Source organism: Carassius gibelio, chromosome A16, assembly GCF_023724105.1.
Source record: "Carassius gibelio isolate Cgi1373 ecotype wild population from Czech Republic chromosome A16, carGib1.2-hapl.c, whole genome shotgun sequence".
Lineage (NCBI taxonomy): Eukaryota > Metazoa > Chordata > Actinopteri > Cypriniformes > Cyprinidae > Carassius > Carassius gibelio.
The window spans coordinates 672,613-684,349 of NC_068386.1; the positions used below are offsets into that span (position 1 = coordinate 672,613).

The 11,737-nt window shown below is 41.3% G+C and overlaps 1 protein-coding gene across 2 annotated transcripts; it reads left to right on the top strand.

Annotated features, from left to right (window-relative positions):
- Nucleotides 1-570: 570 nt before the first annotated feature.
- LOC128030272 (CREB-regulated transcription coactivator 2) lies at nt 571-11,216 on the top strand. 2 transcript variants are annotated; one of them, XM_052617751.1, is made up of 14 exons: nt 571-858; nt 3,064-3,165; nt 3,257-3,370; nt 3,451-3,512; nt 3,879-3,950; nt 4,728-4,822; nt 4,917-4,990; nt 5,079-5,128; nt 6,213-6,445; nt 7,087-7,466; nt 7,957-8,226; nt 8,388-8,468; nt 8,548-8,746; nt 8,847-11,216. In XM_052617751.1, exons 1-14 carry the CDS (start codon nt 691-693, stop codon nt 9,032-9,034), a joined length of 2,088 nt encoding a protein of 695 aa, XP_052473711.1. In that variant the 5' UTR covers nt 571-690; the 3' UTR covers nt 9,035-11,216. The 2 variants fall into 2 exon arrangements, with proteins under 2 accessions (XP_052473711.1, XP_052473712.1); XM_052617752.1 differs by lacking the exon at nt 3,879-3,950.
- The last annotated feature ends 521 nt before the right edge of the window (nt 11,217-11,737 follow it).

The window sequence follows — 11,737 nt, forward strand, 5'->3', positions numbered from 1 at the left end:
AGCCTCAGTGGGCGGTTTTCGTCGAGTGTGAATGACAACGCGTAAATTGACAGACACGAGAGTCGAGAGATATTTATTTAAATTCTAATATATTAATTGGTATACTATATATATAATATAATAATTACTTTATTGGGCATGAAAACTCATTGATGACATGGTGGTAATAAAAACATTCGGGGCTTTACTGAAAACATTCGGGGCTCCAGCCCCCTTAGCCCACCCCTAACGCCGCCCCTGATGTACTCCATACTGCACTTTTGATCGATATGATACATCTTCATTCACTGCTACGAAAAGTACGATTTAAACCATGCTAATGCTCTTCCACTGATGCCAACAAAGTGTTCAAGTCTATGCAAAAGAATGTTGTGGTCAGTTGTGTCAAACGCAGCACTAAGATCCAATAAAACTAATAGAGAGATACACTCATGATCATATGATAAGAGCAGGTCATTTGTAACTAAGTGAGTGTGTGTGAGTGTATGTTATGTGTTAAATGTGTGTGTTTGTTTACTTCTTAAAGAGAGTGTGTGTGTGTGTGTGTGTGTAAGTAAGTAAGTCTCTCTCGTGCCCCTAGAGGGCTCGCGTCCGTCTCTCTCTCGTTCTCTCTCTCGCTCTGTCAGTGTGTGTGTATGTGTGTCCGTCGGTCGGTTCTTCTGTGTGTGTGAGCTCGGTGTTCCGCTCATCATGTCCTCCGCGGGAGCTGCGTGTGGACCGGATCACGGCGGCTCTGTTCCCGCGTCCTGCGCCTCAAACCCGCGAAAGTTCAGCGAGAAGATCGCGCTTCACACACAGAGACAAGCGGAGGAGACCGCGGCGTTCCAGGAGGTCATGATGGACCTCACCTCCACCCGGGTAACACACACACACACACACACGGAAAGAGTCTCAAATCCGTGCTTCTCTCTCTCGTCAGCGCGCCCGAGCAGGTAGTACCGCACTAGCTAATGGAAGCTAACGAAAATAACGCGGATATCTCGAAAACTGGATCGTTGAAAGACGTTAAAGGCGTTTGGATTACATGACGGGTGTTATTAGAGGCGCACAGACAGCAAACGACAGTAAAAGCGCGTTTAATGCGAGCGTAAGTTTGAGGAGTCTCTCAGACCGGAAGCGGTTAGCATCAGATTAGCATGAGCTCCTCACACACTTCACTCGTTTACTATCAAGCGATATTTGAGAGTTAGGTCTTTAATCTGAGCGTGTCTGTCAAAAACCTCACAGTCTGATGTTCTATATCTGCTGTCAGCCACTAAACACATTTAGTGGACTCGTAACTTACTATAGCACGTCTCTCTCTCTGTGTGTGTGTGTGTGTGTGTGTGTGTGTCACACTGACCACTGACCCTCGACTTTACTAGTTTTACTAGTCCCTGATGATTCTACACTTTTCACCTCATCAGTGACCGTGATCATCAATAACTGAATCAGATATTTTGTTTATTTGTTTGATTTAATGTAATTTGATTTAATTAGATTTTAGTTAGCTGTATTTTAATTTTAAATGTATAATTAAAAATAAATAAATTACAATATTAAATCGTTTTAAATTATTTTGCATCCTATCATTAAATTAATATTTGCTAAGTGATTTAATTAATTTAGTTTATTTTAATATTTATTTTGATTTGTTTTTATTTGTATTAAAATTAATCACATACTAAAACTTAAATTATTGATATTTTAAATTTAGCATCCTGTCATTAAATTAATAATATATATTATTTTATTTTATTTAGCATTTACTTTGATTGTTTTGAACACTTACTAACACCTTTATTAAATGATATGCAAATGCAAAAATAAAAAAAGTGTTTTAATTTATATTTTGTATTTGCATATCATTTAATAAAGGTTTAATACGTGTTCAAAACTATTTTAATTTTGCTATTTAAAATTGTTACATTCATTGTTACATTGTTGCATCATTTTGTTTGTGAATCATATCTGTCCGAGGCACTTTGATGGTTTGGTTCGATTAATGATGAAAACAAGCAGCAGAGGCGGGTGTTGATGACCTCTGACCTTGAGACACACTCTTAGACTCAGAAAGGGAATCGAGAGCTCAGGCGTGAGTTATTGTTATCATATAGACATGTTTTGGTGGTGTGTGTATTCTTCATGACGGCTCTAGACAGTCAATGGTTGCTCTCTGAAGCTCTCGGTAGTCAATGTGTATTTTTAACCCCAGGTTAAACAGATGTTAACTCTTGTTTAAACAGAACATCATTATTAATCCAATAATGCAGTGACTCCCAAACATTTTTGTCAGCCCCATCCTCTTTCAGTTAAAACATTAACTGAGATATCGCCTCAATATTTCAATAAAATATATATTATATTATATTTTAGTAATTGCTTGGATAATTTTAATAGTTTTTTTATTTTTAAATTAATTTTGTTGGTTTTTATTTTTGTATTTGTTTTTATTTAAAAAATTATGTATTAATATTTACAGTTTTATGGTTTAATTTTTAGTATTTTATATATTTTTTTTCATTGTCAAATTATTTATATTTTTAATTGTATGTGTTACAACTTGGAAGTGGAACGTGGAAGTGTTTTATTTAAAATATATATTTTTAAATTATTTTATTAAATGATTGATTTGACATATTACATTTTTTGTGGTTTACATTTTATTTAAAATATTTTAGTTTGATTAATTTATTTCGATTTCACTATTTATTTTGCAGAATTGTATCCATTTCAACTTTTTTCGTGGTTTAAAAACCTTTAATAATAGAGTTTTTACAAATGATATATGAGTTTGACTTTACATTGTATTTTTTTTAGTAAATGTAATTTTGATGGTGTTTATTTTAAAATATTTTTTTCCATCTGTATGATTAAATGATTGACTGTTTTCATCAGATCAGAAACCCCTGTACAAACATATCTTATGTTCTGGAAGTCAGATAATGAGTCAAGTGAATGTCAGAGCTGATAATGACTTCCTGTTCATTTGTCATACTGGAAATGAAGGTCAAGTCGAGCGTGTTGCATTGTGGGATGTCACGTGTGCAGATGATTTGAATGATTTCTCGTGTTGTGTGTCAGATTCAGGCGCAGAAGGTCCGCTTGACCAGAACTCAGGGCCAGTATTACGGCGGATCTCTGCCCAACGTCAACCAGATGTGCAGGAACGCCTCGGAGCTGCAGGTGTGTGTGTGTGTGTGTGTGTGTGTGTCCAGGTGCATCCGCAGCAGCTCATCACCGCTCATGTAAACCCGTGTGTGTGTGTGTGTGTCAGGGCTCGTATCACTCTCCGCTGGACTCCAGTCGCTCCACACGGCATCATGGTCTGGTGGAGCGTGTTCACAGAGACAGACACTTCATCTCTCCCAGCAGACCCTACAGGAGACAAGTATCCTTCCCTGACCGTCTCTCTGCAGGTTTAACTGTGAACCCAGTTATCATGATGATGTCCTTGACCTCTGACCTCAGGTGGACAGCTCTCACAGCAGCTCTGTGTATCTGTCTCCGCCCCCTGACCCCAGCTGGAGAAGGTAACGTGCTCATGTGTGTGTGTGTGTGTGTGTGCGTGTGTGTGTGTGTGTGTGTAGTGTCTCTCTTGCTGCGGTGTGTGAGAAGACTCTTGTTCTGGCGATTCTCTCGTTGAGTTTGCTCTCTGCTTCTGTTCCTCGTGTCTTTGTCTGATTCTGATCTTCTGGACCAATCACTGTGTTCAGACCGAGCTGATTTCAGCAGATAGTGATGATGATGATCAGGAGCATCACACACACACACACACACACTCACGTCCTGCTCTTCCTATCCTCCGCTCCTCCTGTTCTTTGGTAAAGCTGCTCTTCTCTTGAGTTTGCTCTTCTTCTCTTCTGGAAGTAACGGAGGTCTCTCTGTCGCTCATGAAGGAACTGGAACAGTAGCTTTGAGACGGACAAGAGCCAGATATTCCAGCAGCTGCCGGCCACAGCGCTCAACAGGTGACCAGTCCAGTCCAGTCCAGTCCAGTCCAGTCCAGTCAGCCCCTGTCCACTCCTCTGCTCACGGCTTCTCAACATTTGGGAAAATATATATATATATTTTATGCTTTGTACAATTTATATTGATTTAATTTGAATTTTCTTTATTTATAAATGTAACATTCTAATGCTTTTCTTACACTTTAGTGTTTTCTTTTTTTTTTTTTTTTTTTTATTATTTGTTCCTTTGAATTTAAATTTATGGTTTAATCACTTTCAATAAGTGTTTAATTTATATTTTTGTTTAAAAGCTATTAATTTAGATTTAGATTTTTCGTCTTTGATTTATTTTTTGTGACTTTTATTTTAAAATTATTTGTTACGATTTGTAAAATTGTTATGATTTAATTTGTTTTAAATAACATTTTAATGATTTACTTATATTTTAGTGTTTTATTTTGATTTGTTTTTATTGTAAATTAGATTTTTTAATTGTAAAATTTTATAATGTAATTAGTTTTTAGTAAGTATTTTATTTTGATGTTAATTTTTATCTTAATGATTTATTTTGAGTGACTTTTGATGGTTTTTGTTTCAAAATGTATTTGTTCTAATTGAAGAGTTAATGAAGTCTTGACTATTGTCGTGATTCTCAGAGCCTGGTTTGGGACAGGTGAGGTGTTTCTGACTCGTGTCGAGTGTTCTTGAGCGTGGTGTTGTTCTGATGGACTGCGGTCCGGATCTTCAGTGAATCACACGGCTCTGAGTGTGTGTGTGTGTGTGTGTGTGTGTGTGCAGGACTAACTCGGACTCGGCGCTGCACACCAGTGTGATGAATCCTCCGGCTGGAGATCCGTTTGCAGCAGGGCTCTCGGCGCCGGGCAGACGGTCCGGTCAGTGACACTCGTGTGTGTGTGTGTGTGTGTGTGAGACGCTCGTTAGATGTGTGTTTGAGTCTCTGCTGATGAGCTTCTGTTCCTCCTGCAGTCTTCTCATATCCTGCTCCCATCGAGGAGAACAGCCCTGATGACGCACGCCTCAAACCCTGGGACTCCAGGAAGGTGTGAACGCAGCTCATGCTACGTGTGTGTGTGTGAGTGTGTGTGTGTGTCCCTGACCAACACAGTGTGTTTCTGCTCCTCTCTTCAGCTGCCGCTGCTCTCTTCACGACCAAAGTCCTGTGAGGTGCCTGGAATCACGTGAGTCTGACCGGCCAATCACACGCCTGCTCACAGCATCTGTCAATCATTCACACCTGAGAGAGAGAGAGTGTGTGTGTGTGTGTGTGTGTGAGGGAGAGAGCGAGAAAAATAAAATAAAAAACTGTTTACAAGTCAGTTCTAATCAGTATAATGATCTTGGTCAAGATCTTCAGTCCACAGTATTGTTTAGCTGACACTTAGCAACAGAGATCAGATTCAGTGCATCTCTACTCAGCACTAATTCAGCGTGTTAACACACACACTCACTCACACGCACACACACTGTCTCTCTCTCACACACACACACACACACACACACTCTCTCTCTCTCTTTCTCTCACACACGCACGCACACACACACACACACACACACACACACACACACACTCTCTCTCTTTCTCTCTCGCTCTCTCACACACACACACACACCCACTCTCTCTCTCTCTTTCTCACGCACGCACACACACACACACACACACTCTCTCTCTTTCTCTCTCGCTCTCTCTTACACACACACACACACACACACACACACTCTCTCTCTTTCTCTCTCGCTCTCTCACACGCACAAACACACACACACTCTCTCTCTCTCTCTCTCTCTCTCTCTTACACACACACACACACACTCTCTCTCGCTCTCTCACACGCACAAACACACACACACTCTCTCTCTCTCTCTCTCTCGCTCTCTCTCTCTCTTACCCACACACACACTCGTACTTGGTTAAGTGGTTTATGGGATGACTGTATTTCTTGTCTGAGGGGTTTTTTATTCTGGTTTTCTGCTCTTTCTGTCTTATGTGCTACAGCAGCGATCTGTTATTAAAGCATTTATCAAATAAAAGATTGTGCGCTGCTCTGACAGAATGAGCTCCGAGTGATAATGTGTTTTTGGATCATGTTCTAGTTGTGTTTGTATTGAAACTGTGTGTGGTGATGATATAATCTGTGTCCGCTGAAGACGCTGCTTCCTGTTTTAAGGTCTTCGTCTCTTTAGTCTGTTCCTGCTGTGATGTCCATGTCTGGTGTTGGTCTTCAGCATCATTATCTGACTCCTCGCTCCTGTGTTTGTGTTCAGTGTGTTTCCGTCTCCGGACCAGCAGGGCGGCGCTCCTCACGGCCCAACAGTGCTGAATACAGGCGGCTCTCTGCCGGATCTGTCCAGCCTGCACTTCCCGTCCCCGCTGCCGACCCCGCTGGACCCGGACGAGCCGGGATACCTGTCCCTGAGCGGCGGAGGAAGCACGGGGAACCTGACCTGCACCCTCACGCAGCTCGGCATCCACAGCCCCAGCGGCTTCCACTCCACAGGTGCAGACACATGCACTGAGCCAAAACATGCTCCCAACTCTGATTCATAGTACTTCTGTCACGAGTACTATACTGATTCACTGTAATGACCAGGACAATAACAGAATCTATGATGCAAACACATTCAAATATGAGACCGAGTCAAATTCTGCTTTTGAAGGAGCTCTGAAAACATTATTCTGATCAGTTCAGTTCAAGTTTTTAACAAATCAGTGATTCACTCAAAGATGGGTGATCGGTCATTTATGAAAGAATTAGCTGTTTGACTGAATCGAGTGAATCAGTCACAAAAACTTGCTTAATTTATAAAAGAATGAGCACTTTGAAGGAATCAGGTGAATAAATGATTCAATGACTCACTCATTATGACAGGGACCTGCCGCCACCTACTGGTGCTTTGTTTTTATTCATTAAAAAAAGAAAATCCTTTCAAAGAAACATTAATACCAATTTATTGTCCTTATTGATGCAACACTTAATCAACATTTGTCTCGATCATAAAGAATGCTTTCATTGACCAATCACAGTCCAGAGTTAAGTGTAAGGTGATCTGTGAAGTTTAGCTCTCATTTAGCTCATTTTCCAGGAAGGACTGTATTCTGAAAGAACGTGTGTGTGTGTGTGTGTGTGTGTGTGTGCAGGTCTGCCGTCTCTGCAGGGTGCGTCCAGTAACCCCTCCCTCCAGTCATCACTTAGCAACCCCAACATCCAATCGTCTCTCAGCAGCCATTCGTTCCCCAACTCGCTGAGCTCCGCCTCCCTGCACTCGTCCCTGAGCAACCCCTCCCTCCAGTCTTCGTTAAGCTCCTCCCCCTCACTGAGGTCATCGTTCAGCAGCCAATCGCTGCAGTCGTCTGTCAGTAACAGCACTTACAGCGCTCCGGGCTCCTTCCCTCCGCAGATGAACACGTCTCCGCGCAGACGAGCGCAGCTGACCCCTGTGACCCTGCCTCCAGACACACGCAGACATCACCCCAAACAGTTCTCACCCACCTCCTCCACCCTCAGCTCCATCACACAGGTGAACGCACACTAACACACTCAGTTACACACACAAACACCGTCACCAAACAGTTACACACACACACAGTTTCACACATACACATAGTTAAAGTACAAAACAGTTACTTTCTCTCTCTCACACACACACACACACACACAGAGTTACACAGAATTACTCATTCACACACACTTCTCAGCAGGTATGATATAGAGGATGACAGAAAGGAGGTGTTGTTTCCTTTTTTCCCAGCTAAAAATAGATGTGTGCAAAAAAAAAAAACATGAAGAGAAGAGAAAAAAAAAGTATGAAATTTAAGGTCTTAAATGTCTCAATATAAATAAAGCATTAAAAGGCCTGTCAAATGCATGCATTTTTTCCCCTTTTTTTGCATGCATGTTTCTTTGTAAAAAACATATTCGTTGCATCCTAGTTTTAGTTTAATGCAATCCTACATTGTTTATGATTTTTTTTTTTTCTAATGCATGTTTTCCGCCGGCGTCTGTCTCAGGGTGTGGCTCTGGACACCGGTCGGCTGCAGATGGATCAGAGGTTTTCTCCGTATTCTTTCGGACAGCAGCAGGTTCATGCGTTCGGCCCGTCGCCGCAGACGCTGCAGCTTCACCTACACAACATGCAGAATCTGCACAAGACGCAGAACTTCCAGATGCAGCCTCTGAAGTGGCCGAACCAGAACCCAGACGCGTCACAGCCGCATGCACAGGCGCAGACGCAGCCGCAGATCAGACCGTCTCTCAGCGCAGACCTGGACCTGTACAGCGTGAGTGACCGACTTCCAGGAATATAACGTGTTGCTTTTGCAAAACGAATCTGAAATATGTTTTAAGCACTAAAATAAAGAATAGTAGAACAGCAGTGGTCCAGATGTGATGATACCATGTGCTTCATCGTTATCAGACGAGTCTCCTCTGTCTCATTTAGGACACAATGTTCCTGAACTCTCTGCTGGACGACACAAACCTGGGCCTACAGATACGCCAGAACCAGAACCTGAGCCAGCAGGTAAGAACACACACACACATACTCACACAGAGACACACACACACTCGTAACTAACCGTCTCTGTTCCTGTGGTGTGTAGTTGAGTCTGGACTCTCAGCTGGAGGCTCTGAATCATGACTGTGGTTCTTCTGGGGTTCTGAAGGCTCAGAGCGGCTCGTATCAGGGTCAGTCTGCACTGCTGGAGATGCTGGACTCCTCCGAACAACAGACGAGGAACCAGAGCCAGAACCAGAGCTACACTGACGGGCGGCACGCCGTGCCCAACATCATCCTGACCGGTGAGGGACTGACCGACTGTGTTTACTGGAGAGTGTGTGTGCTGCTTGATCTGTGCTGATCTCAGTGACCCTGATCCCGGTCGTGTGGTGTGTGTCTCAGATGATTCTCCGTCAGGTCTGTCGAAGGAGATCGCGAGCGCGCTGTCGGCCGTCCCGGGCTTCGAGATGGACTCGTTCTCTGCGGACGAGCCGCTGGCGCTGGAGGCTCTGGGCATGCTGTCAGACGGGGACCTGATGCTGGCCGACCCCGCCGTCGAGGACTCCTTCCGCTCGGACCACCTCAAGTGACTCGAAGAGCGACGCTGACGGAGATGTGCATGTGGCACTCTGGGTAGAGCGCCGGCAGATCATGTGACCTGGGTCTGAGTCGCATGCTAACGAATGCACTTGTGCACATGCGCTTAAACTGAGCTTCTGCCCTTTAATTCTACGCTTCAAAGCCGCACCATCCACTTCCTGTTACAGATATCGCTGACACGTGCCTCCACCGAACACTTCTCAGGTGCTTCAGTCCCAGCATGCACTGCACCGCAGCAGGTTAATACAGAACCTACACAGACGCTTAAGAGTGACGTGAGTCATCGTTGCGTTCCATCTGTTTGAGACGTCAGTGTCTGTCTCAACCAATCATGTGAGTCAGGGGCGGGGCTATCAGGCTGACTGACCAATGACGGACAGGGAAATACTCAGGTGATCCGTTTGATTGAATGTGTCTGTGTTCAGAATGGCACACCGAGACGGTGTCCCAGAATGCACCTGTGCTCAATTTAAAATAAATGTATATATTTATTTTATATATAACTCGCATGCAACTGATGCAAAAATGCTTAATGATGCCTTACCGTTTATGAACTAATGTTTTATATATATATATATATTTAATGTTACTATAAAAAGAAATTAATTAAACAGTAATTAGTGCAATTACATCAGAACTAACTGAAAATAAATTATAGTAAAATTAAGAGTAATCTGGTACTTGAGTAAACATTTTTAAAATCCAGTAATAAATAAATAACAGTAATTACAATTTTTTTATTATTAATTTATTCAAGTATTGAATGTATTAAAGGAGTAATGTAATATAATTACAGTATTTTTGTGATTTAAGCTATTGTGTTTCTGCATTTATACTAAAAGTATTTTCATACTAACACCTATAAACCCCATATAGTTATATTTCTAGTTTTTTCTCTGATCATGATCTAAATGTACTACTATGGAAGACCAAAGGATTTTAATACATTTCAAATAGTTATATTTCACCATACAAACACGAGTTTGTTATACATTTTACAGACATTGATCAAAAATTGCCTTTAAACTTATCGTGATAATTATCAACTGATATGAAAAAACTGCATTGCCATTTATTTTTTGGCCAACCCTATATAAATATACACACACACACACACACACACACATGGATATTATGCTTTATACAAAATAGATTTTCCAAAGCAGCTTCAGATTAATAAATGGGGAAATAACAATGATATAAAACTCATGAAATCAGCTCAAGTGTTTACAGATTAGTGTGCACTATATAGTGTGCAGGGAGCTGGTACTCCGTTCTGAACACAGCCGCTATCAGATGTTCTGTCCCAGCATTCAGTCTGCTCCTGATGATCCACACTAACCAGTCTCGTGTGTGTGTGTGTGTGTGTGTGTGTGTGTGCTCGTCGGCTCTCTCTCCTCTTCTGCTTGTATTTGCACGTTTATTCTCCTGAGCAAGGCCATATTCAGAGGAACACACATTTTTTGACTAAATGCTGTTTGTAAACTCAAAGGAAAGATATGATAAATTATCCTTTGCAGCAAAATAATAAATGCATGCAGTTTATGTTTAACTCCTTCATAGCACACGCGCACAGAAATGCAGAATTGCAAGATATAAAGTCACATGCTCCTGTATTTTCTGTCATGTTGGAAACGCTGGTCATTAATCAAACGGGACAAGCATTGCTTCTGGTCTGTGATTGTGATTGTGGGGCGAGCGTCAGCTGATGATGATGATGATGATGATGGTTTCGTCAGCTGCAGTGCATGCTGGTCCTGACCGCAGCGCTGTGAGCGTGTGTCTATCAGCCGGACGCTGCTAGTGAAACATGGAGTCCGCTGATGACTGTGTCAGTTTAATCTTACAGAAGCAGGTGTGTGTGATGCTGAGCGTCTGCACTGGAAGAACAGCTCAGGTCTGATATAGAGATATAGAGATATATATGATGAAAAGATCCACTGCTTGAGCTCTTCTCTAGCTGTTGTCTTGGTATGAAAAGAAACAAAATAAGCGCACTCTATTTTTAAGATGTACTTGTATGATTGTTGCTTTTAATTTTTGGGTTATTTTAAAAAACAGGGAAACTGTGTATGTTGTAAATAATGTTCTGAAAGCATAGGTGCTTCTGTTGGAACGTTTTTTAAGACTATCTTCACATTATTTTGCAGAAAAATAAAGAATATAAGTGAATCACACTGTGACATCATTTCCTTTATATTGTGTGTGTGTGTGTGTGTGTGTGTGTGTGTGTGTGTATATATATATTCCGCTCACCAAGGCTGCATTTATTTAAGAACAAACAAAAACCAGTACAAATTGTGAAATATTATTAACATTTAAAACATCTGTTTTCTGTGTGAATCTGTGTTAAAGTGTAATGTATTTCTGTGATGCTCCGCTGTATTTCCAGCATCATTCCTCCAGTCTTCAGTGTCACATGATCTTCAAAAATGATTAACTGCTCAATTATTTAAAATATTTCAATAATGCTGAAAATTCGATATTCATCCCAGAAATAAATTACGTCTTATTATATATTCACAAAGAAAAAAAGCTATTTTAAATTGTAATATTTCACTATTTTTGTTACGTTATTTCACAATATTCGTGTTTTTACAGACGTTTTTAGAATATTTGCGCTCGTTAAATAATATTATTTAAAAACCATTATAACGCCAAGAGTTCATGCCTGACATACTAATTTGCGTTTG

Excerpts from the sequence above, each read along its gene's own strand:
- LOC128030272 (XM_052617751.1), top strand. The coding sequence starts at position 691 with ATGTCCTCCGCGGGAGCTGCGTGTGGACCGGATCACGGCGGCTCTGTT. Across the intron at positions 4,991-5,078 it reads AACCCTGGGACTCCAGGAAG|CTGCCGCTGCTCTCTTCACG; the intron begins GTGTGAACGCAG and ends TCCTCTCTTCAG. Across the intron at positions 8,747-8,846 it reads GCCCAACATCATCCTGACCG|ATGATTCTCCGTCAGGTCTG; the intron begins GTGAGGGACTGA and ends TGTGTGTCTCAG.